Consider the following 27,008-nt stretch of genomic DNA (forward strand, 5'->3'; position numbering starts at 1 on the left):
AGCAAAAGGGGAAATATTTTGTTTGGATTGCGAACGTGGAGCGGCATAATGTAAAAAAAAGTCTAAGTCCGTTTTGGGCTTGAGTCACTAGTTGTCCAAAGTCAGACATGTCCAAAGTCCATTCTCGAAAAATGTGTCCAAAAATTTTTTTGTGAGAATCGTCTACTTCTACATCCAGCCGTTTGATTGTCCAGACCGCTAAGTTTATCTTTATAGCCCATTCTCGGCCAATAAATTGTCCAAGTCAAAAACACCTAGAACAAGACCTTTTGGACGTGGGAAGGACAAGTAAGACATGGCAAAAAAGTAGTGGGGCACTTTACAGGGCACTGCTGTGAACTTCACAAAAAGGGTGCCACATAAACATCTCACCAGAACTCCCTTGCAGGTCATGGTGAGCCCCCCAAACCTACTATACTCACCTGTCTACCAACCCAGTAGCCCTTATGGCTGCAGGTGTCACCTATATGGCAGTACAGTAAGGTTTGGGGGGTTTTGGTGGGTGCACATATTTCACCATGAATGCAGTGGTTAGAGTGGCTCTTGGGCCTGGGTCCTTCTTTCTAAAGTTCACTAGCCCACTCCCCTAACTACATAAGACACTTCTGTGCAGCTCTACTAGGCTTTCCTATGCCAGGTGCTGATGTTTTAGAGGCAGGCATGTACTTTTTTTATTCTGATTTTTACGGTGGTGTGGAGGGGTCAGTGATCACTGGGGGAGTGTGTGGGGGTCTGTACTTTGTGTCTGAAGTGGTTATTTGGTCACTTTGGATAACTTCTGGGCACTTATACCTGTTTTTAGTTCGCCTAAGTCACAACATATAAGTTCTACCTAGGCAGTCTCATTAAATTTTCGATTATTGCTGCAGGACGACTAAGTCTAGTTTGGCCCACATCACGCCTACCTCTTGCCCTAATCACTCCTTCAAAAACGCCCCTTTCAGCTCTGGTGATTGTTTTCACTGATGTTTATTCTTCTGTGTATTTGCTGAATAAAGTATATTTACAAAAAAAAAAAAAAGATCTCAATATGTATACTTTGGAGGAAAGGCAGGAGAGGGGATATGATAGAGATGTTTAAATACCTACAAGGTATAAATTCACATGAGTCAAGGCTCTTTCAGTTGAAAGGAAACTCTAGATTGAGGTATATAGGATGAAGGTGAAAGGGGATAGACTCAGAAGTAACCACAGAAAATACTTTTTCATGGAAAGGATGCTGAATGAGTGGATCAGCCTCCCAGTGGAGGTGATGCAGATGAAAACTGTATTTGAATTCAAGAAAGCTTGGGACAATCGATAGGCAGACTAGATAGGTCAGATGATGTTTATCTGCCTTCATTTTTCTCTGTTTTCTATCAAAAATAAAGAGGAGTACATTTTTGGACAAGCCCAAAACCGATTTCTTTTTAGATCCGCAATTCATCAAGTCACTAGGACTTGAGCACGAGTCGATGGCACCTAACAAAAACCACCTACATAAAGTGCACAGTGAGTTAGCGTACGGACCTTAAATTGAAAATGAAATCAAACTGGATGCTAATGCAGTTTTTCTGAAGAATGGGGGTGATGTGATCAAACCTTTTTGGTCTAAAAGAAATCTGGCAGCCGTATTTTGCAACAACTGTAAATGTTTAATCTGGTATAAAGGAACTCCAGCATAAATAATATTAGTGATTTAACCATGGAAAAATAAGAACAATCAGAAGAGTATGTACTCGTAAAGCCAAAGTCGAATAGAAAGTGAATTATACGAAGTTGCCTTAAGAACTAAAAAGCCTGTCTGCAATACTGAGGATACTTGGTCATTAAAAGATATCCTTGAATCAAACATAATCCGCAAATATTTAAAAATATTCACGAGTTGTAGTGGGGGGAGGGGGTAGCCCCAAAGAACCAACAGTAAAATAGGGGGCTTTAGATATGTATCCTGATATGTATGCTGTAGTTTTGGTAGCATTAAAAACTAAAAACTTTGCTCATTCAACCATTCTGCTGTTTTATTCAAACATATCCAAAGAGGAGAAGTTTGGAAAACAAGTAAAATAGTGCCTGTGTAGAAATAAGCACTTATACCACATTCCTAATCAACTCGGGTAAAGGACTTATTTATAGGATTCATATTCTGCACTATCAGTCAGGTACTTTTTCCCTATCTGTACCTGGGGCAATGACGAATTAAGGGCTCCTTTTACGAAGCTGCGTTAGCGGCTTTATTGCACGCAACTTTTTAGCGCACGCTAACCCCTGCGCTAGCCGAAAAACTACCACCTGCTCAAGAGGAAGCGGTAGCAGCTAGCGCGGCCGGCAAATTAACGCGCGCTATTACGCATGTTAAACCGCTAACGCGGCTTCGTAAAAGGAGCCCTAAGTGACTTGCCCAGAGTCACAAGGAGCAGGCTTGGGATTAAGCTCACAACCTCAGGTTGCTGAGGCAGCAACTCTAACCACTAGGCCATACACCTCTCCCTATATAAGTGTTAAATAAGTTTGGTGATAAAATTAAGTCTAATAACGGGCATAAAGTACAGGCAGATCCTGGAAAAGTTCTAGTCTGCCATAGACCTGGAAAATAGATTCACCTTACAACAGTTCAATGATCTAATCTAATCCTTAGGTTTGTATACCGCATCATCTCCACGTTCGTAGAGCTCGACGCGGTTTACAGTAGGAGAAATAGGAAAGAACTACAACAGAGGGTTAGCGGTAGAAGTGTGAAGAAAATTTACAGGACTTGGGATGCCAAGTTATAAGAGTTTCCTTGATTCCTAAATTGGAGGGAGACTTACATTTTTTGAGAAAAGCCAGGTTTTCAGATGTTTGCGGAAAACTTGGAGAGAGCTCAAGTTCCGAAGAGGGGAGGTAAGGTTGTTCCAGAGCTCAGTGATTTTGAAGTGAAGGGAGGTCCCTAGCTTTCCTGTGTGGGAAATGCCTTTTAGCGAGGGGAAGGATAGTTTTAATTTGTGGGAGGATCTGGTGGTATTAGGGTTGGAGGAATTCCAAGAAAGAGGGATAAAGGGAGGGAGGATACCATATAGGATTTTGAAAGTTAAACAGGCGCATTTATAGTGGACCCTGGCGATTATCGGATGCCAGTGGAGCTTGGCCAGGAGCGGGGAGACATGGTCAAATTTACTTTTAGCGAAGATGAGCTTGGCCGCTGCAAACACAAAGCAAAGGCGACAGTGGAGTGGCCCAATCAAAGCCCAGACCTGAAGCAAATAGAACTTCTGTGGAAGACAGACAATCCACTGGCAGCTTGAAAGACCTTGAGCTATTCTGCCAAGAAAAATAAGCAGAAACTGTACCATCCCCCTGCACAAAGTTAATGGACACTTATCCTAAATGATTCATGGCTATTATTGCAACAGAAGGAACTTTTACCAAGTATTGAGTCAACGAAAATGAGGATTTTGCAATCAAGACTTTTTGGGTTCTTAATTACTTTTTGAAAATTTCTATAATTAATTTTGCAAGTTGAAAGTGTACAGTATATTGTGTAGATCAGTGAAACAAACTCCTGCTTTAATGAATTCTGAATTGCATTTTTTAGACAGCAGATTGTGAAAAATGATCAAGGGTATGAAGGGAAAGAGAAAGAGAAAGGGGATTGGGATTTGGTATACATAACGTGACCATTTATTGTTTTCATCGAAACGGGACATCTATTCATTTTCAGTCCTGCCCCCAATCCCGCCCTAGCCCCGCCCCACCTCCACCCCCAATTTCTTCCATTCATTTTTCATGTACACACAATATCTTATTAATTCATAATGGTAACCATAAAATTAAAAAAACAACACAAAGCACATTGTACGCAGAGAAAACGTTAATTATCATTTATGAGTTTAGGTTTTTTTTCAAAGAGGTTGAGGCAGATGACTTTAAAATATGCAATGTCACCTCAGTAACTATAGAAAAATAGACAAATATAATGCAAAATATAGACAGCAGATATAAATTCTCAAAACTGACACATTTTGATCATTAAATTGAAAATAAAATCATTTTTCCTACCTTTGTTGTCTGGTGATTTCATGAGTCTCTGGTTGCACTTCCTTCTGACTGTACATCCATTCTTTCTTTCTTTTGCATCCAACATTTCTTTCACAATCCAGCCCCATCCCCTTTGGGTCCAAGTCTCTCTCTCTTTTCCCTCTGTTACCCTCCCCAGATCCAGTGTCAATTCTCCTTTATACTTTGTTCCAGGTCTCCCTCTCTCTCCCTCCTCTGTTATGATCTTGCATCTCTCTGTTCTTATCTCCCCCCTCTATCTGAACCTCCCATAGTCCTGCACCTGCCTCCTGTCTTTCCCCTTTGGTCCAGGCCTTTCTTTTTTAGTCTTTCTTCTGCTTACAAACTCTCCCACCCCTCCCCCGACATCAATTCTGGCTGGCCCGGAACTTCCTCTCCGACGTCAGAATTGATGTCGGGGAGAAGGCTTCTGGGCTGGCGCCTGGACATGCCTTTCCTGCAGTTGTTGCGGTGACTGCACAGCTGGGGAAGCAGGTAGTGCCCATTCTCCGCGATCGCCTGTCCCATTGTCCCCACCCACAGCTTCAGGACGTCGTCTCTGAAAACGGGACATTTTGGCTTCCAGATGCTGTGCGTGGGGACAATGGGACAGGGGGATCTGAAAAAGGGACGGTCCCATTCAAAATGGGACGTATGGTCACATTAGGTACAATCAAAAGGTTTGCATCTTCTCTTTTGCATGCTTGATTATTGCAACATCATTTACTTGGGATCCTTCAAAAACAACCTTCAAAGACTCCGAGTTATTCAAAATTCGGTAGTTCGACAGATTTTGGGGTTGAAGAAATGGGAACACATAAGCCCCTATTATCAAAAACTTCACTGGCTGCCCCTGGAAGCATGAGTTTTGTTTAAATTTTTTTTTTTCTTTGTTTTAAATCAATATTTGGTCTGGCCCCAACGTACTTGGTTTCTCAATTTAATCTGGATAGTTCTATTAGGCCCACAAGTAGAATTCATCTGTTCGACAATAAAGGCCTGCCACTACAAAAGATTCCTGGACAGAACTCTCGCCTTCCAGGCAGGTAAATGGAACGATTGGCTGGGTAACATTATCATGCATTCCTCATCCTACTTCCTGTGGCTTGGTGCCAGTGCAGCATTGGGGGGTAAGCTTTCAGTTGGGCGGGCGGGGGATGCCAGTTCACGGGGGGCAGCGTTTGCGGGCAGGGGGCAATGCCGGTTAGCAGGCGGGGGGACTCGCAAATTGAGTCAATGCTCGGTTTGCGAGTCACAATTTGCGAGAATGTTTTGCTCGTCTTGCACAACACTCGCAAACCGGTGCACTCGTAAACCGAAGTATTTGTAAACCATTTTGGGAATAAAACGGTATATAAATTTTAAAATAAATATGACTTTAGAACTGCCATATAGGCCTACATTATGCTTAGCTGCAGCAGCACAGTTGCTGAATGCAGCCTTAGGAGTAGCCTCCTAGGTGCCCCATATAAGAGGCTTGAGGAGGTGAATCTCTTCACGAAAAAGCAGTTAATAAATCTAAAATAAGTCTCCCCAGCCCCAAGTACTAACTTCCCCTCCCTGCCTGAGTCTATGGCAGGAAGAACAAATAAGAAGAGTGATCTTCCCTTCTCTTCCCTGACGCTGAAGGCTGCAAAGAAAATTAAATCATGCACGGAGTCCGAGCCCTGTGTGTGTGCTTTCGGTTCTGCTCGTACCCCTTCCTCCTCCCCCTCCCTGAAACAGGGATTTACATCATGAGGGAGGAGGGAGACAAGCAGAGCTGGCAGTACTGCACACGGTGATGAGTCAAAAGCGCGCCGACAAAGCCGCTCAGACAAATGCACACAGGACGTCAGTGTACCAGATTAAAACTTAACTTTAAAGCACTCCAAGGGTTTTGGGGGGACCCCCCACACACACACACACTTTACTTAGCAGTGTTACCGCTGCCATTGGGGGTGGGGACCTCCCCACTTAGAGAGGAAACTGTAATTTTTCCCTAAAAAAGAGGGAAAATTTACATTTTCCTCTGTAATAGGGGGGAGGGTTCCCCTCCAACCCCCCCCCCCAACGGCAGCTGCAAAACTTTTAAGTAAAGGGGTCCCCCCAAAAAAACTTGGAGTGCTTTAAAGTTAAGTTTTAATCCAGCGCACAGACATCCTACGCGCATTTGTCCGAGCGGCTTTGTCAGCACGCGGTTCTTTAGTTTATAAGCCAGTGCGCACAGGACTCTGGTCCCATGCATGATTTAATTTTATTTGCAGCCTCCAGAATTGGGGAGATTGAGCAGCAGGGAAGGGAAGAGCACCTTCCTATTTGTTTTTTCCACCACAGATTTGGACAGACAGCCCCACCCCCTCTGAGAGAGGTATCAGTGAGTCACTGAAGTAGAGTGTGGAAGGACAGAAAGAGAAGGGATAATTATGGAGTGAGGGGATGAAATGGAGACTCGTGAGAGGGAAGAGGGAAAAGTACTATTGTATGGGGAGAAAGACGGAGGAGCAGCACACCCCAAGGATTTTAAGTTGAACCACCACATCTCATATCGCCACATCCTGGCCCCACTTCAGCCCCGTCGCGCTCCACCCCACATTAGCCTCCTTAAACATCTGAGTCAATGACCACCTATGAGTAGCCTAATGGTTGGTGCAACAGCCTGAGAACTGCAACTCCTTGTGACGCTGGACAAGACATTTAACCCTAGGGTTGCCAGATTTTACATTTGTAAAATCCAGACCCCCCTAGACCCGCCCCCAGGCTCACCCATCCCCGCCCTGTTACGTCCCAGTCCTGCCCCTAATCCCGCCCTAGCCCCGCTGCTTGCTCTGGTCGGGCAGGAAGGCACCCACGCATGCACGGATGCCCTCTTACATGACACAATTTCAGGGGAAACTTTTCAAAATCCAGACAAAGTGCCAGTTTTTGAAAAGCCATCCGGACCCCGGACAGGTCCTCAAAAGGAGGACATGTCCGGGAAAATCCGGACGTCTGGTAACCCTCCATTGTCCCAGAAGGAAAAGTCCATGGTCTGCTATTGAGACAAAAATGGAAGCATACAAAGCTGCATAATGTTCCCACAAAGGCGTAGGTCAAAGAAAAAACAAATGGGAAATTAGAGATGTTTTCAAAGACAAATTTTATTACAAGCAGAGTTTCAAACTGCATCTATGAGACAAACATGGTTTTTCTTGTAACATAGAGCATTTTCCAATTCTAATAGATGCTGGCACTGTCGTCTCGAAGTTGGGACATTGGATCATCTATTGTACTATTGTCCCTTGATACTTAAATTTTGGAGATCCATCTTGGATCAAGTGAATAAAATATTGGAAAATCCAGTGGCATTGACGTACGATACCATCCTATTTGGTACATTAATGAGGGCTAAAAGCCAAATATCTGCTCAGAATAAAACTTCTCTTTATAATGACAGGGGTTGCCATACAACTTGTTTTGAGGAACTGGAAAAACTGGGATCGGTTAAATTATACTTTTTGGTGGGAATCTCTGTGTTACACTTTTAAAATGGAACGTATGGGGCCATACAACAGGGACATTATAGGAAGTTTATGGATATTTGGGAACCATTGACAAAATTCTGTAAGGAGTGATTGTTGATTTACCCCTTTGGGTGGGTGAGCAGATTTTTTTTTTTTTCAATTTTGAGTGCAATTTTTTGGATAAGTAGAAGGGGGGGATGATATATGTATTTGCCATAGAATATAATTCTGATTAAATTTAAGTGCTATTAAAGTGTAAATGACTGTATAATATATTGCACTTATTTTTGGCTTTAAAATGAAAAATGATTTATACAAATAAATAAATAAATGGAAAAAAAAAAAAAATACTCAACGCTGCAGGGGTTTTAGTACAGAAAATGGTACCTTTTTCAGGAATCTGTGACTATTCTACAAGAGTGGCGCTGGAGCCAGCAAAACCTTTTGGTTGCTTTGCTCTCTGTTTAATTTCATCTTGAGTACACTTTCTTTTTTTTTTTTTTTCAAAACGAACTTAAGACACTCAACCACATTGGCTTATTGAAAAATCTCCAGCAGAGTAGTCACAGACTCCTGAAGAAGGTACCGTTTTCTGTACCGAAACCCCTGCAGCGTTGAGTCTCTTTTTTTACATTTACAGAACTGAATCTCTGCTTTTAATAAAAGTTTGTGTTTGGAAACATCTCTAGTTTCCTGCTTGTTTTTTCTTTGATCTGCTATTGAGACAGTCATGGGGGTGAGCCACTGCTTGCCCTGGATCGATAGCATGGAATGCTTCTACTATTTGGAGTTCTGCCAGGTACTTGTGACCCCGGATGGGCCACTTTTGGAAACAGAAGCCTGGGCTAGATGAACCATTGGTCTGACTCAATATGGCTGCTCTTATAGTCTTACAAAATAAGTATCTGTATATAAAATGTAAACTGCTTAGATAACCAAGAAAGGCAGCATATTAAATCCATCCTCTTTCCCTTATGCATCATGCAGGCTGACTGGAAAACAGGCCCAGTGAAAAGTGTCCTCCCTTCTGGCAAGGATGATTTATTAATGTGGCTGGCGTGTATTCCTTAGGTGGGCAGTAGGATTCACCAAGCAGAGTAACCTTTCAGCTTGAACATTGATTTCTTTTGCTGTTGCATAGATTGAAATTGTTTGCTCCACAGTTTGTTTCACAATTCATTTTTCTCCACCACAAAAGCTGCAGTATATTCTTGGAATCATTATTCTTTTTTGTTTCTTTGTTTTCTGTTTTAGGAAGTTGGGAGCATTATTGGGAAGGTGAGTAGCAGCTCTTTATCACTTTCTATTTAGCTGTTTAGCACATAGAACTTAATTCAGTTTGAATTATTGCCTTTTAACCGTTAATTGACTTTCTAAAAGAACAGTGCACTTGATGTAAGAATTTAAAAAGAATAAAAATTATTTACAAAAAAAAAGAACAGTGCACTCCATGAAGGGAATCGTATGAAAAGATTTTCTTATTTATTTATTCATTTATTTAGCCCGTCCTCCCAAAGGAGCCCAGAACGGGTCACAAGAGTACATTCACAGTATAAGTAGGACAAACATTAGTGGGAAATACAGACTTGGAGGAGATAGGGGGCTTAAATTTCAGCATTTACTGTGCGTAGAGCATGTTTTTTGCATAGAAAATAGCTCTCAGAAAATTGTGTGGCTAAATACACACAGATAAGTATATGCTGCCAACAAGATGGCAAATACTTCTACTCTGGATCTTAGACAAAAGGCTGAGAAGCAATAAAACGTCAAGTCCTTCCATGTGGCCCGTGCACAGCAGTTCCGAAGGGCATAGTTAGGGAAGAACAAATGTAGACTTGGGATGTACATCAGTGTTTTGGGTTGATTTGTTCTTGTAGAAAAAAAAGGTACCTGTGCTTATACAGGGCCAATCTTAAGGGCGGGGCCATTATGGTAACACCCCTACAGTAGCCACACCCATGTTACCAGATATAAAGCCTATAAAAAGGCATCATTGAAAATAGTACTCCAGTCCCTAGGTCCAACAAATTTATGGTCCTAAGACCATAAACTAATAAAATATGTAGTCAATAATTCTGCCGAAACCATCAAAAACCAAGCAGAGATGCAAGGCAACAGCAGAAAATCAAAAATATTTCTCCCTTTTACTTCTATAAAGATAGCAAATGTAAATTTCAAAAGAACTGACATATTCCATTCACTACATTATAAACAACTACCAATAAAAAAAATTAACACATCTACCACACTACTTTATCTTAAACTAAAAATAAAAGTTTTTCTACCTCTGTTGTCTGGTCACGTTCTTTCTTGTGTGAGGTTATAGCAGTGAGGCAGGCAATGTTCCAGAATACGACCACCGGACACTTAAGGCACAAGTTTTCCATAAAAAATCATTCTTAATAATACCAAGGGCCATGAGTTTGAGACCACTGCTCTAGTCCATGATATCTTGTGTCCTTATTTAACCATGATTTCACATGTAACAATGCACAGCAAGGTCACTGTTGTTTAAAGCAAGCTCAAGTAGACTTTAGATTACCTATGCAATTAAAAGGATGAGAAGCCTTTTCACCAGTTATCCATAATCCTTAGGAAATCTCAAGTGGTTACAGCTAATCTGCACAGATATTGGCTCATAATACAAATCTCACTATGTGAAAGATGATTTTTTCATATTGCTGCCACATGTGCGTCCAAGATATAAAATCACCTGAAAATTTTCTGCAATGTTTTAAGTTGTGCAATTTTCTACCACCTAATAGACCTGTTTACATTTTTGGTTTTCTCTTTCTCTAATAGAAAGGAGAGACCGTTAAGAAGATGAGGGAAGAGGTAAAGTGATTATTTTGATGGCTTAAGCTTTTCTCAGTGTTCCAGTAAAGAACATGTCTTTATGTACCAGTAGTATGGAACACAAGGCTGCATGGAGTAAGAGCGCCACTTAGTGGTAGAGATTCATTTCATATATCATAAAGAAAATCATAGTTATCTACTGTACTAGATCAAAGGGGATCATTGATTTTGCCAAGGATTTCACACATTTGGCCTAGTTTATGAAGAGCTTTCTCCCACTGTGCACATCTGGCATAACCCTAGAAATAGTCAGGCCTGTTACTTACTATTTTAATTTTCTGAAAATTTTCCTTTATAGCATCTGTTTATATTTACATGCACCAGGAAGGGTAGCACCAAATAGCTAGATCAGTGTCTTTCAAACTATGTGCCATGGCACAGCGGTGTGCCCCGAATACATTCTGGATGTGCCATGAGAGATTCTAAAATTTTACTTTATTTTTAAAAACTCCCTTCATAAGTATACACTAGAACAGATGACATGTACATCGCGTATACAAGTCTGTAAATGTTATGAGCATCTATGTGCGTAAGAATACAACAGCCCAGATGAGCATCATTCTTTGATGTGACTGGCCCTTGAAAACTAATGGAAAGTAATTTTAGTTTATTTTAAGTTTTTTATGCAATAGTTATCCTAATGAGTAACAAAGCAATTAAGGCTTTGTTACCTTTTGGATCTTCTTATCTTTGTAAACTTGGATTTTCAGCTCTGACAGAAATTAAATTGAAAAAAATGAATGACTACAGATGGTGGATGATGAAATGCATGTTTGCTTATCGACTATCAAGCTGCATTTTGAATTAATTTATACTAAAAAATGAGCACATCCATCACATTGATTAGCAATTCTATTCTATCTATTTTAGTTTCATCGTTGCTATAATTACCTATAGCTTAAAGAACTTTAAATAAATAACTCTCACATTTAATTTTTGGTGGGTTTTGCAATTTTATCATTTCAATTATAATGTGCCACAAAAAACATGTGCTGTGTTTAGTGTGCCAGAGTTATAAAAAGTTTGAGAGACACTGGGCTAGATGATTCTAACTTAGACAAACATGTTTTTAATTCCTTTAGAGATTTTGCAGAAAAGGATACCAATGAATTTCTAGAAAACCAAGTATCTTACCCGTAGTAGGTGTTCACTAGGGATAGCAGGATACAAGCTTTCACAGCATAGGTAACATCATCGACGGAGTCCACACTCTAGATTCAAATATTCTTGAAGCTTTTGAGCAGCACACTTCACACCTGCACCTGTCACATAAGATCTTCTTAGTCTAATATCACAGCTTTGAGTAGAATATAACTTCTTAGGAAGAATGGGTGGATTTGTGAGGATTTACATTATGCTCCCCATAGAGAACAACTGCTACAGGAAAGTAACCTGGTTTTCTCCAAGGAGAAGTAAGAGAGCAAGTCTTCACAGCATAGGACTTCTTAGCTACAGGTTGCCTTCAACAGGAAAAAAAGTAACCAAAACATTCAGACTGTTGCAACAGACAGACAATATAATTTTGGTGGCAACAGTCTCTTTTCATGTTTTTTTCCCTACATAAATTAGCTTTGACAGGGGCTTCCTTGGCACGTCCCATCAGCTTCACAGAAAGACTGGTCCCAAACTCATCTTCGCTAAAAGTAAATTTGACCATGTCTCCCCGCTCCTGGCCAAGCTCCACTGGCTTCCGATAATCGCCAGGGTCCACTATAAATGCGCCTGTTTAACTTTCAAAATCCTATATGGTATCCTCCCTCCCTTTATCCCTCTTTCTTGGAATTCCTCAAACCCTAATACCACCAGATCCTCCCACAAATTAAAACTATCCTTCCCCTCGCTAAAAGGCATTTCCCACACAGGAAAGCTAGGGACCTCCCTCCACTTCAAAATCTACGTAAAGTTATATAAAGTTATGTATGATAAGTTATGTAAAGTTAATGCAAGTTATGCAAGAACTGTAAAGAGAATTTAAAGTAACGCAAAGTAATTCCATGTAAAGTTATGTAAAGTGATGCACGAAAAGTTATGTAAAGTTAGGTATGCAAAGTTTGTAAAGTAATGTAAAGAATTGTATTGTCATCGCCTGGAAATGACCAGCCATCTTCTAATGTAATCCGCTTAGAACCGCAAGGCACAAGCGGAATAGAAATCACTAATGTAATGTAATGTAACTGAGCTCTGGAACAACCTTACCTCCCCTCTTCGGAACTTGAGCTCTCTCCAAGTTTTCCACAAACATCTGAAAGCCTGGCTTTTCTTAAAAAATGTAAGTCTCCCTCCAATTTAGGAATCAAGGAAACTCTTATATCTTGGCATCCCAAGTCCTCTAAATTTTCTTCACACTTCTACCTCTGACCCTCTGTTGTAGTTCCTTCCTATTTCTCCTACTGTAAACCGTGTCGAGCTCTACGAACGTGGAGATGATGCGGTATACAAACCTAAGGATTAGATTAGTTGCAGGATGAAAGCAGCATGCATGTGCTGTTAGGCTGCATGTAAGCTTCTAAAGTAATTTAGGCTGGAGCAGCGTTTCCATGCTGGGCTCTATAGGTGATGATTCTTGCTATGAGGACTTACTATCCTGCTTGTTCCCTATGAACTACTGGAGCGCTGAAAGGTTAATGCAGATTTGACAAGTCCAGCTATAGTACTGTTGGAATGAGGAAAAAATAACTTACTGGAGACTTTGCCTATTTTTTTTATTGACATAATGGTTCTTATTGTTGTAACTAGTAGTTGTGATCCAATGACTTACACCTGTGGGGTTTAGAATCCATGATCATGATATTGCACCCATATGTAGTCTTTCTAGCAAGCTTTCCTCAGTTCTTATCTATTCAATAAAGCAGAACGACAGAGAGGACATGTACCCTATATTAGAATAAATAGCAGAAATATATTTCATGTTGGAACTCTCCCAGACAGAATTGCCTCTATTCTTCTACACACTAGAATTCCATAGCTGAGCCAGGCAAGGGGTGGCACTTATCTTTGCTACACTTCTGCTTGAGAAAGAGCAGACACAACCCAGCACAGCCCGCCCCCTCCATTACCGCCATCTCTTGCCTGTTTCCCCCAGAACAGAGTGATCAGAGTGAGCATGTTACAGGGAAGAGGAAATAGGATCAGTCATGGAGGATGGGAGAATACACTCGATTTCTGACCAAAGAGTCCTCCTGCTGCTACTTTACCTCCCATCTACCTCAGGGGGGAGCAAAGCAGAAAGGCACTGGAAAATACAGGAAGAGATAGAGAGGAGGAGGAACATAAGGACATAAGAAGCCTTACTGGATCAAACCAATGGTCCATCAAGCCCAGTAGCCCATTCTCACAGTGGACAATCCAGGTTACTAGTTCATGGCCAATATCCAAAGAGTAGCAACATTCCATGCTACCGATCCAGGACAAGCAGTAGCTTCCCCTATGTCTTTCTCAATAACAAACTATGGACTTTTCCTCCAGGAAATTATCCAAACCTTTCTTAAAACCAGTTACGCAATCCGCTCTTACCACAACCTCTGGCAATGCCTTCTAGAGTTTAACTATTCACTGAGTGAAAAAATATTTCCTCCTATTGGTTTTAAAAGTATTTCCCTGTAACTTCATTCAAGTTTCAATTTTAAGTTTCAAGTTTATTAAAATTTGATGAAATGCTAATCATAATTCTAAGTGTTTTACAATATAAAGTATAAAAAGGGGAGGACATTTAACATATTTATTATTGAGTGTCCCCTAGTCTTTGTAATTCTTGATGGAGTAAAACATCGATCCACTTGTACCTGTTCTACTCCACTCAGGATTTTGTAGACTTCAATCATATTTCCTCTCAGCTGCCTCTTTTCCAAGCTGAAGAGCCCTAACCTTTTTAGTCTTTCCTCATACGAGAGGAGTTCCTTCACCTTTATCATCTTGGTCACTCTTCTCTGAACCTTTTCCAGTTCCGCTATATCTTTCTTGAGATAAGAAGACCAGAATTGAACGCAATACTCCAGGTGAGGTTGCACCATGGAGCGATATAGAGGCATTATAACATTCTTAGTCTTGTTAACCACCCTTTTTAAATAATTCCCAGCATCTTGTTTGCTTTCATGGCTGCTGCCACACACTGGGTGGAAGGTTTCATCGTATTGTCTACAATGACACCCAGATCAAGTTTCAAATTTGGTAATCTGCTTATCAGGTTTCTAAGCAGAGTACATATGTTAAAAACTAGATTGAACATAATAACGATACAGACAGACAAACAAATAATGGGAAAGAGGGGAGAACTCCATTATCTGATAAGACAGAAAAGACATTTAGGGTTAACACATATGGTAGGGATGTCCCATCAGTGCTAACCCCCAAAATGGACCCTAGCATCCGGTAACTGTGATTTGGGTTATTCTTGCCAATGTGTATCACTTTGCATTTGTCCACATTAAATTTCATCTGCCACTTGGACGTCCAGTCTTCCAATTTCCTAAGGTCTGCCTGCAATTTTTCACAATCCGCATGCGTTTTAACAACTTTGAACAGTTTAGTGTCATCTGCAAATTTAATCACCTCACTCGTCGTTCCAATTTCCAGATCATTTATAAATAACTTCTAACTTTCAGAGTTAGGCTCCTAAATTTGCCTCTTTGAAAACTTACCAGGCTAAATAGGTATTTCCTTGTCCCCGAGACAATGGAGAGTTAAGTGATTTGCATAAACTTACAAGTAGCCTCAATAAGATTATTGAACAATTCTTATAGGTGGGAGAAAGGGTATTTGTGCCTAGAAGCTTTGAGTTGACTCCTTACAATTTATGTCACTAGCAGTAGCTTTCAGGTCCAGGGCTTGTCTTCCCCCAGGAATCCGTTGTGCTAAGAAATCCACTATGAATTTGCATGAGTCCTAGGCAGCGTCTTTAAATATAACTTTCTCCCAATTTGTAACCAAGGAAAATATCTTAACGCTCATGGCCAATCTAAGAACTGGCTTATTTTCCATATTTTGCTGAGCTTGGAAACAGATGTGTTGAGAAGCCAAGAAGACCAGATGTCAGAAACAATAAAAAAGAAGAGTCTTTTGAGGGGTGGGATTTACTTACTTGTCTTTTCTGAATCTGATTTGAATCTGAGTTGTTGTGCAAGTACCACAGGTATTTTTTTTCCAAAGAGGGCGTATACTCTAAATCAGTGTCTCTCAAACTGTGTGCCATGGCACAGTGGTGTATACCAAAGAGATTCTGGGTGTTCCACAGAGATTCCAGAATTTTACTTTATTTTTAAAAATTCCCTTCAAAAGTATACACTAGAATAGATGACATGTACATCGTGTACATAAGAGTCTGTTTCAAGTTTATTGAAAAATTTTTATACCGCTTAATCAAACTTCTAGGAAGTGTACAATAAAAAATACCATAAAAGCAAATTAAAAATTAGAAATACTAAACAATACCAGGATATATTGGCAGAACAAATGACATGACATGACTTGACTTACTTCAAACAAAAGGGGGAGAAAAAGAAAAAAAAGGGCAAGAACTACAATCTTTGGAGAAAGGAGCACAAAGAGGGGAAAAAACAATAGGTGGGGGTAAAAACAACAAAGCATTGTTTTAGTCCTTAAAAGGACAGTTATTGTCCAAAGGCATCTTGGAACAAAAAAGTTTTTAATTTGGATTAAAATTGATTTAACGTGGACTCAGTGTAAGTGATTAGGCAGCGAGTTCCAGAGGGAAGGTGCAGTGACAGTGAAATTATTAGATCTCAACGTGTTGATTGACTTTAAAGATGGCACAACAAGGAGATTCTGTGACATAGAGTGAAGCGATTTAGAAGGACTATAAGGGATTAGAAGTCTTTCAATGAACTCTGGTTGATTACTTGAGTGGATTTTAAAGGTTAAAAGTAAGATTTTGTAGCTGATTCTGTGTTCAACAGGTAGCCAGTGTGCCTTGAACATGAGAGGCGAAATGTGATCATATTTTTTTTGCATTACAGATAATTTTGATGGCTGTGTTCTGTACGATCTGAAGATGCCTTATTTCCTTTTTTGTAATGCCCTTGTAAAGGGCAATACAGTACAGTGCTCCCCCGGTCATTTGTGGTCCCGGTCATTCACGGTATTTTCTGACCGCGAATGACCGGGCAGGAGAGGGCAGCCGTAGAGGCATGAGAGAGCAGCAGGAGCGCCGGCGAGTGAAGGAAATCACTCACGGTATGCTCCGACCGCCTCTTCCTGCACTAATGTCGGGCCTAACCAATCAGGAGCTGCTTTGACACGCAGCTCCTGATTGGTGAGGCCTGACTTTAGTGCAGGAAGAAGCGATCAGAGCGTACTGTGAGTGATTTCCTTCACTCACCGGCGCTCCAGCTGCCCTCTCCTGCATCTCCAGCTGCCCTCTCCTGTCTTCCCCACTAAAAACCGTATTCACGGTTTTTCAACATTCGCAGGGGTTCCTGGAACGGAAGCCCCGTGAATATCGGGGGAGTACTGTAATCTATACAGGAAATCACAAGAGAGTGGATCAAAGTATTCAAGGAAGCTGATTCTAGTAGTTTTGATAGAAAACGAATCATTCTAAGACAATGAAAGCATTTCTGAACAACAGTGCTAATATGATAGTGGTATGTAAATTTACTGTCAAAGGTGACTCCTAGCAGCTTCAAAGTGGGCACAATTTTGATTGGTAGTGATTCAGGTTTCAAGGGAGCCTGTAGGGTTAATCCATCTTTGAAGGGAAAGATCATTAATTTTGATTTATTAATATTAAGGGACAGCCTATTTGTGTCCAACCATGTTTTATTTTTTTCTAGTTTCTGATTAATAGATGTTACTTCCTCTGGGTCATTAAGATCGATAGGGTGGATTAATTGCACATCGTCTGCGTATGCGAATGTAATGAAGCCAATAGACTGGCCCACAGTTAGAAGAGGGGACATGATATTAAAAAGCAACGGCGATAAGATGGAGCCTTGTGGAATTCCATACTTATGTGTGAAAGACTCAGATGATGTACCATTAAAAATGACCTTTGATGATCTTTCCGAGAAAAAAAGAAATAAACCAGTCCATAACTTGACCTGTTATGCCAATGTCATGAAGACGTGTTAATAGCAGATTGTGATCAATGGTATCAAATGCAGAGGAAAGATCTAAAGAGATGAGAAGGACTAACTGATGGTGGTCAAGTATTTTTGTAGTTAGGCCTATGAGTGAGAGTTCAGTAGAATGGTGTTGACGGAAGCCTGTTTGATTGGGATGTAAAACCTTTGGGGGGTTTTCGATGAAATCAGAGATTTTATGGAAAACAGATTTTTCAGTAAGCTTAGCCAGAAAAGGTATGTTAGCTATAGGCCGGTAGTTTGAAATTTCTTGGATACTGGTTTTATGGTTCTTGATTGGATAAATGATTGCTTGTTTCCAGATTTTGGATAAGGATCCTGACGTTAAACTGGCTCTAACCAAATCTGTGATGTAGGGAATGAAAATAGAAAAGAATCATTTCAGGAAGAAAGGTGGAATAACTTCTGTGTTAGTCCCTTTTATATTAAGTGAATTAAGACATCTTTGGATATCTTGCAGAGTTGGGAGAGTAAACCGAGATCATTTAGAGAAGGACAGATGTGTTAAAGTGTTTGTATCATTGAAATCTTTTGGACTGAAAGGAGTAAGTTTATTATTGCTGTGGCCTATCTGCGAGAAAAAATCTCTAATTCTTTGGACTTTATCGATAAAATGAGTAGCAAGAGTCTGGGCCGATAGTGTTTGGTTGATCTTATTTGTTTCATTTTTCTTTGTTGTGAGAGACTTGATTATTGCATATAATGCAGAAGTGTTTTTGGCCTTATTAATTTGTTTAGAATGTTATAAGTGCTTGTATGTGTAAAGATACAACTGCCCAGACAAGCATCATCCTTTGATGTGATTGTCCCTTGAAAACTAATGGAAAATAAATTTTAGATTTGTTTTTTTAATGGAGTAGTTATCCTAATGAGTAACAAAGCAATCAAGGCTTTGTTGCCATTTGAATCTTCTTATCTTTGTGAACTTGGATTTTCAGCTCTGACAGAAATTAAATTGAAAAAAAAGAGAACGAGTACAGATAGTGGATGATGAAATGTGTGTTTGCTTGTCAACTATCGAGCCGCGCTTTGAGTTAATTTCCACTTAAAAACAAGCACATCCATTGACTTGATTAGCAGTTCTATTCTATCTACTTTAGTTTCACCGTTGTTACAATTAACCATACATAGCTTAAAGAACTTTAAATAAATAACTCTCAAATTTAATTTTTTGTTGGTTTTGCAATTTCATAATTTCAATTATAATGTGCTGTGAAAAAGACATTTGCTCCGTTTAGAGTGCAGGAGCTAAAAAAAGTTTGAGACACTGCTCTAAATTATACCTGAGGCCTCAGAGTGTAAGTGAGAAAAGCAGGATCTAAATACCTGGTTTACAACCCATAGCTCTAACCACTTCTCTTCCATTCTGTCAGTACGGCCTACTGTTTTCAGTATGTCTACACTCTGGACGGATTATTTTCATCAGAATAGTTTAAGGGCTCCTTTTACTAAGGTGCGCTAGGGCTTTAACGCGCGGAATAGCGTGCCCTACATTGCCCCACACACTAGACCAGGGGTGTCCAACCTTTTGGCTTCCCTGGGCTACATTGGCCGAAAAAATGTTTCTGGGGCTGCACAAATGCGCAAATGCTGCAGCAAGACAAAGGAGGGAGCCGGCAAGACGGTAAACACCCAGGGGCAGCAGAGTAAAACACTGCATCGCCCTCGACCAGGGCCGCACAAAATACTTCACTGGGCCGCATGCGGCCCTCGGGCCGCAGGTTGGACACCCCTGCACTAGACCTTAACACCAGCATTGAGCATTGAGCTGGCGTTAGTTCTAGAAGCGTAGCGCGTGATAATTTCCTGCGTGTGCTAAAAACGCTAGCGCACCATAGTATAAGGAGCCCTAAGTGTTCTGACTGCTGAAAAATCTCTTTTACAGTGAGCACATTGTATCTTTACTCCAAGTACATCCAAAGACTTCTCAACAATAAAAGCAAATTAAGAATCAATTAGATCATAATACCTCTTAATGTATTGTTTTGGCAGAGTGGAGCTCGCATTAACATTTCTGAGGGTTCCTGTCCCGAAAGAATTGTGACAATAACAGGCCCAACAGATGCCATTTTTAAGGCTTTTTCTATGATTGCACTAAAGTTTGAAGAGGTAAGCAAACTGAATGTTTTATTACTTGCATCTTGTCACAACTCAGCATTACTTTAGGGAGGAGTGTTCGCATGTTTATTTTTAATCTCAAGTACAATTTGTTTTAATGCTCAGTTTAATGGCACTTAGAGGTCTGCACGGGAACGGGGATCACGGGAATCCCGCAGGTCCCACGGGAATCCCCCCTAACCTACAGAACTCTCACGGGGACCCCCCCTCTGGCCCACGGGACTCCCACGGGGATGGAAGGCTTTGGAAGCAGGGTTCGTCCATATAATATAATGGACACGTCAGCCTTAGTAAAAGAGGGGGTTTATAAGTTAATTACTTGAACAGAAAATAAAAAAGGGTTCCACCAAAGAGATTCCACAAGGAAAACAGCAGCGCAAACACAAAAGAAACTGTGGAATTGTTGATCCTGTCAGAAGTATTTGCTGCTTTTTATGGGGGACGGGCGGGGATGGGTGGAGACGGAGAGGATCCTGACGGGGACAGATGGAGACAGAGAGACCCTGGCGGGGACGGGCAGGGATGGGTGGGATTTCTGTCCCCGCGCATCTCTCTAATGGCACTGTAAGTGATTTTGTTCACCTGCACTGCTTTTAGCTCTAATGCTGCCAAAGAAATAATGGACCAACGTGCAAGCTATTGGATCATTTTCTGTTAGTATCTGTAGACTTCAGGCGTAGTAAGGGGGTCAGGGGAGCAGGGGGGTGGGGGCACTGGCACCCCTCCTCCTCTCCGAGCCCCTGCTTCTTCCCACTCCTCCCCTTGCAATGGGCGCCCCCCCTTCCCCCTGCTTCTTCCCACTCCTCCCCCTTGCCACGGGCCCCCATCCCCCTGCCTCTTCCCACTCCTCCCCTTGCCATGCGTGCCTCCTTCCCCCTGCTTCTTCTCACTCCTCCCCTTGCAACGCGTGCCCACTTCCCCCTGCTTCTTCCCACTCCTCCCCTTGCCACGTGTGGCCCCCCTTCCCCCTGCTTCTTCCCACTTCTCCCCTTGCCACATGCACCCCCCTGCTTCTTCCCACTCCTCCCCTTTCCAGTGCGCCCCCCTTCCCCCTGCTTCTTCCCACTCCTCTCCCTTGCCACGCGCCATCCCCCTGCCTCTTCCCACTCCTCCCCTTGCCACACGTACCCCCATTCCCCCTGCTTCTTACCACTCCTTCCCTTGACATGCACACACCCCTATTATCTTCCCTTCCTTTCCCCCATACCTCTAGTTGTTCACTGCCACAAGCAACAACTTCAACGTGCTCCTCGTGACTGTATCGGCTCTCCCGCTGAAGTCACCTCCGAGTGCCATGCATAGGAAGTGACATCAGGGGGATAGCCGATAGGAAGGGGGGGCGCACGCACGGCAGCGGGGTTTGGGGAAGAAGCAGGGGGCAGAGATGAGGGTGGGAAAGGGGCACCACCACCCCAGGCGCTTCTCACCCTCGCTACGCCACTGACTTCAGGGAAAAGCAATTATTTCCAGTAACACATACTAAAAGAAAGAGGGGGTTACCTTTGAAAGTTAATCATAAACTACATTGTTAGTCCAATAAAAAAGTTATTATATTTTTTTCCTTTATATTTTTGTTTTTTCTACATATTACCTTGAAGACTGGACTAACATGGCCACCACACCTTTTACATAAGAACATAAGAATTGCCGCTGCTGGGTCAGACCAATGGTCCATCCTGCCCAGCAGTCCGCTCACGCAGCGGCCCCAAGGTCAAGACCAGTGCTCCAAATGAGTCCAGTCTCACCAGTTTAGCCTGAACTTGTCCAACTTTGTCTTGAAACTCAGGAGGGTGTTTTCCCCTATAACAGACTCTGGAAGAGCATTCCAGTTTTCTACCATTCTCTGGGTTAAGAAGAATTTCCTTACGTTTGTATGGAATCTATCCCCTTTCAACTTTAGAGAGTGTCCTCTCGTTCTCCCTACCTTAGAGAGGGTGAACAGTGTGGCGGGGCCAGGAATAAGCCTAGCGCTGGCAACCCGGCTCCCGCCCCAGGCGTAGGACGGAGCGCTCCCTGGAGGACTCCTGCTGGATAAACTCAGTGGAATAATTAGCATACACTGCTTCCTTGGTAAAGTTCAAATTTTCTCTTTATTCTCCCCAGTTCAAGGCACTGGGTTTCCAGTAGTCCCTCTTGGCTGAGTGGACTTAAAACAAACACTATATCAGCAATGCTTCTTTTCTTGTAATACAGTCCAGCCTGCTGCTCAGACAGATAAGCCAAAATAAACAAAAACGTTTTTCTCTTCAGTTTTACTAATTGTGCCTGAGGATACTTCAGGAAGCTTTTCCCACCTGACCCACCTATAGTACAAAGCCCCACTACCCTTATGCTCCCGGGTAGGGGCTGGGGAACCATCCACCCTTTTCTGACTGGTGTAAGTCCCCTCCCAAAAGGTCCCCTATTCAGGGTTAAGTAATGTCAGGTCACTGAATCCCCGTTCAGGCTTTTCTGGGAAGTTAATTAGGGTTCCCACCTCCTTCTCTGCACGGCCTATCTCTCGGGCTCTAATTGACTCATTCACACATCTTACAGTCCTGCCTAAGAGAGAAAGAACGCTGCTCAAAAAATACGTTACTTTCATTCCCCTCCCCCATTCATACCTTATTGACTGTGATTAGATAGGAGATCCCAGGCTGCTAGACTGCAATCCATTTCACTGCCTTCAGAGACCTCTCCCTCTATCTCCATTAAGGACTCTCCGCTCTCTGAGGCTGGATAGGAATTCCCTTTATGGGCAGCTATTGGCCAGCCCTGCTCTGGAAGCCTTTCTCCTCCCTTGAACCTCTGCCTAGGAGCCAGAAGTTTGTAAGTTCGGGAGGGCTGTAGGACAGCCGGCTCTTTAGCCCTGGACTGGGAAAGAGAACTCCTAGCTGGCTCCTTCCTGCTCTGCACAGCACGTCTTTCTCTAGCAGTTCCTGAGTTCCCCTGAGCGTTCCCAACTGTGTTGATTTTATGGTGCAGGCTCGTTCCCACTCTCCCTCTGGGTTCGTCTTGCCTGTCAGCTCCGCCCCTTTCCTTAACCCTTCCTGGGCTAGTTCTCTTTACCAGAGGCTTTAGTGGAGAACTGCCCAAAGAGTTATAAAAGGGATTATAGTGCCCTAAACCAGCTATTGTGGTTTCTGCCCTTCTCTCTCTGCCTTGCCCTGCCTGTTGGCTCTTTGTAATAGGAACAGGGTTACTGGGCAGCTTCCTGGGCTTAGGAATAGGGGCAGCCCTTTGCATGGCAGGGTTTAAAACCGGGTTTTAAACTGGTGACAGGAGCTTCCCTGTCACAACAGTCTGTCTTTCTCTACTAAGTCTATTCCCGTCAGTATTTTGAATGTTTCGATCATGTCCCCTCGCAGTCTCCTCTTTTCAAGGGAGAAGAGGCCCAGTTTCTCTAATCTTTCGCTGTACGGCAACTCCTCCAGCTCCTTAACCATTTTAGTTGCCCTTCTCTGGACCCTTTCGAGTAATACTGTATCCTTCTTCATGTACGGCGACCAGTGCTGGACGCAGTACTCCAGGTGAGGGCGCACCATGGCCCAGTAAAGCGGCATGATAACCTTATCTGATCTGTTTGTGATCCCCCTCTTGATCATTCCTAGCATTCTGTTCACCCTTTTCACCACCGTAGCACATTGTGCAGATGGCTTCATGGACTTGTCAATCAGAACTCCCAAGTCCCTTTCCTGGGAGGTCTCTCTCCAAGTACTGCCCCGGACATCCTGTATTCATGCATGAGATTTTTGTTCCCGACATGCATCATTTTGCATTTATCCACATTGAACCTCATTTGCCATGTCGATGCCCATTTCTCGAGCTTGATTATGTCATGTTGCAGATCTTCGCAATCCCCCTGTGTCTTTAGTACTCTGTATAACTTCGTATCGTCCGCAAATTTAATCACCTCGCTCGTCGTACCAATGTCCAGATCGTTTATAAAGATGTTGAAGAGCACAGATCCAAGCACTGAGCCCTGCGGCACCCCGCTGGTGATGCTCTTCCAGTCTGAGAATTGTCCATTTACCCCCCACTCTTTGTTTCCTATGATCCATCCAGTTTTTAATCCATGTGAGTATTTCACCCTCAATTCCATGGCTTGCAATTTTCCGAAGTAATCGTTCATGTGGAATTTTGTCGAACGCCTTCTGAAAATCCAGATATACAATGTCAACCGGGTCGCCCTTGTCTATCTGCCCGTTTACTCATAACATAGTAACATAGTAGATGACGGCAGATAAAGACCCGAATGGTCCATCCAGTCTGCCCAACCTGATTCAATTTAAATTTTTTATTTTTTTTTTTCTTCTTAGCTATTTCTGGGCAAGAATCCAAAGCTTTACCCGGTACTATGCTTGGGTTCCACCTGCCGAAATCTCTGTTAAGACTTACTCCAGCCCATCTACACCCTCCCAGCCATTGAAGCCCTTCCCTGCCCATCCTCTACCAAACGGCCATACACAGACACAGACCGTGCAAGTCTGCCCAGTAACTGGCCTTAGTTCAATATTTAATATTATTTTCTGATTCTAAATCTTCTGTGTTCATCCCACGCTTCTTTGAACTCAGTCACAGTTTTACTCTCCACCACCTCTCTCGGGAGCGCATTCCAGGCATCCACTACCCTCTCCGTAAAGTAGAATTTCCTAACATTGCCCCTGAATCCCTCGAAGAAGTGCAGCAAGTTCGTCAGGCAAGATCTGCCTTTACTGAAACCGTGCTGGCTGGTCCTCATCAGATCATGTCCGTCAAGGTGATCAATGATGTAGTCCTTTATCAGCGCCTCTACCATCTTTCCCGGTACTGAGATCAGACTCACCGGTCTGTAGTTTCCTGGATCTCCCCCTCAAAACTTTTTTGAAGATCGGCGTAACATTCGCCACCTTCCAGTCTTCCGGAATCTTTCCCAATTTGATCGACAGATTGGCTATTAGCTGAAGCAGTTCAGCTATAGTCCCTTTCAGTTCCTTGATGACCCTCATAAGGAGGAAGAAAACTCTTAACAATTCTGGTTCCCAGTGTGTACTTGAATTAGAAAGAATAATATTGCATGCTTGAAATGTCAGAGCTGGTACCAGGAGAGGGGGTACCCTGGACAAACCTTCAGCCTTATATGGTAGCAGCTGATTCTGGTTGGGATCAATGATATATTATTCGTTAACTAAAATGAAATAAAAGCAAATGTTTTAATGAAACAAAAATTAAAAATACAAACTGAACTCCAACTGAAGAAAAACTAAAATTAACAATTAGAAACTAAATAATAACTAAAATTAGAATAAATATTGAAATAAAAACTGTGCAAAAATCCAACACTTTGAATCTTAGGCCCCCTTTTACAAAGCCATAGTAGAGGTTTCTACTGCAGGCTGGCAAAGTAAGTGCTCCGATGCTCATAAGAATTATATGTAGATAGAGAGTCTCTCTCACCCCACTCTCTCCCAAACCGGGGTGGGTGTGCGTGTGCGGGGAGCCTCCTGGGCAAGAGCGCCTAAAAAAAAAAAAGAATTATATGTAAAAGCCAGTGTTAAGGATTTGTGATGGCTAATACGAGGGGGTGCTGAAAAGTTCTCAGCCCAACCAAGAAGAGAAAGGCAGGGATATGGTTCAATCAATGATCTGAAACAATGTCAAAACATAGAATTTTGTTTCTGCAAATTGGCACTTAGTGAAATAACATAACACTCTTTTCAGCTACAATGGCAAAATAACACTCAGAATTTAGAAAGTTGGTTGATTGGGCTGAGGACTTATCATCACCCCTCCTATGTTTAACTAGTTAAATTGTTAGGTGGTGCCCAATCAAAAACATACCACAGGGGGGAGCTCTGGCTCCATTTCCAAGTTCTAGCTAAGATAGAGGAAATGTTGTTTCCCCTTAAATGTTAGACAGTGTTAAAGAGGGTTATTTCTCTTTTTTTTAATATTATTTTATGCTTATATGTTTATTTGAACTTATTTCAATAATAGTTTTCTAAGATTGTATATGCTTCACTGGCAGCTTTTTTATTGTACTTTTGCACTGGACTAGATGATGTATGGGGCAGGACTTATTTAGGTTAATAACCTGGTGCTGGTCACCTATAAGTTTCCTGCCTGGGGCTTTAAAAGTATTTATTAATTATTTACTTAGCTTTTTGGCCCGTACTGATTTGTCCTCTTATAAAAATTTTTAATCATTGCCGTGTTTGTCTTGAGAGGGGACTTGAAGTTTTGCCAAATTTTTGAACTGTTTATAAACTCCTGACACAGGCATTATTACACTGAAAGACATCCTTTGTGTGGTCCTTATTTCAATAATAGTTTTCTAAGTTTGTATATGTATATTTTTATACCGATTTAGAGAGCCCTGATGCAGGTGTTATGCCAAAAGATGGCATGTTCTTCTGTGTTTGGCTCATACAAGGTTCAAGGTTACATTTGTTTGATAAACTGCCTAGGGTCAAACCAACAAAGTGGGTTGCAATCAATAACAATATTAGTCAGAAAAAGAAATACAGTACATACCCAAACAGAAAAACAGTAAGTTCATTGTGCTTCATCAGATCCCTGGGAGAGATGTAGCCCACTGTTCCATCTAAGCAAGGCAGGAGTCCTCTACCTATAGTCCTGCCAGTAGAGGGCACTGTTTTACTATCACATTTTCAATAGTGAGGGACAGACAATATTGCATGGAAAGAGAATGGAACAAACATTAAGAACATAAGAATTGCCATACTGGGACAGACCGAAGGCCCATCAAGCCCAGGATCCTATTTCCAACATTGGCCAAACCAGGTCCCAAGAACCTAGCTATGTAGATCCCAAGTAGTAAATCCCAAGCTATGTAGATCCCAAGCAGTGGATTCCCCCAGGCCATTTCAATAATGGCCTATGGACTTCTGTTTTAAGAAATCATCCAAATCTTTTTAAAAACCTGCTAAGCTAACTGATTTCACCACATTCTCAGGCAATGAATTCCAGAGTTTAATTACATGTTGTGTGAAGAAAATATTTTCTCCGGTTTGTTTTAAATCTACTTAGTAGCTTCATCACATGCCCTCTAGTCCTAGTGTTTTTAGAAACTTAGCAGTTCTTAGATGGCAACTCCAATAATTGGGAAACAAAACCATTGCTGGGCAGATCTGGATGGGTTGGAGTGGTCTGCAGTCTGTCCCTGAAAAATGGCATGGACAAATTCAGATCAAGTATGCTAATATAGTATCGCATCATATATTATGCTATGAGTTTATCTTGTTGGGCAGACTGAATGGACCGTTTAGGTCTTTGTTTGCCATCATCTACTATGTTACTATGTTATAGCAAACAAAAATAAAGGGGAGCACATAATGAAGCTACTAAAACTGAGAAAATATTTCTTCACTCAAAAGTGTAATTAAACTCTGAATTTGTTGCTAGGGAGGCTGGTGAAAGCAGTTAGGGTTTTAAAAAGGTTGGGATCATTTCCTAAAAGTCC

At 41.9% G+C, this 27,008-nt stretch overlaps 1 protein-coding gene across 6 annotated transcripts in view; it reads left to right on the forward strand.

Moving 5' to 3' along the window:
- Window positions 1-27,008, forward strand: part of LOC117353978 (poly(rC)-binding protein 3-like) — a 342,700-nt gene that overhangs the window by 241,138 nt on the left and 74,554 nt on the right. For all 6 annotated transcript variants that reach the window (XM_033930638.1, XM_033930637.1, XM_033930639.1 and 3 more), the window contains 3 exons: window positions 8,751-8,774; window positions 10,299-10,331; window positions 19,442-19,558. In XM_033930638.1, the coding sequence (XP_033786529.1) occupies window positions 8,751-8,774; window positions 10,299-10,331; window positions 19,442-19,558 (174 nt within the window). The remainder of the gene's footprint in view (window positions 1-8,750; window positions 8,775-10,298; window positions 10,332-19,441; window positions 19,559-27,008) is intronic.

This window comes from Geotrypetes seraphini, chromosome 2 (assembly GCF_902459505.1).
Source record: "Geotrypetes seraphini chromosome 2, aGeoSer1.1, whole genome shotgun sequence".
In the NCBI taxonomy this organism is placed as follows: domain Eukaryota; kingdom Metazoa; phylum Chordata; class Amphibia; order Gymnophiona; family Dermophiidae; genus Geotrypetes; species Geotrypetes seraphini.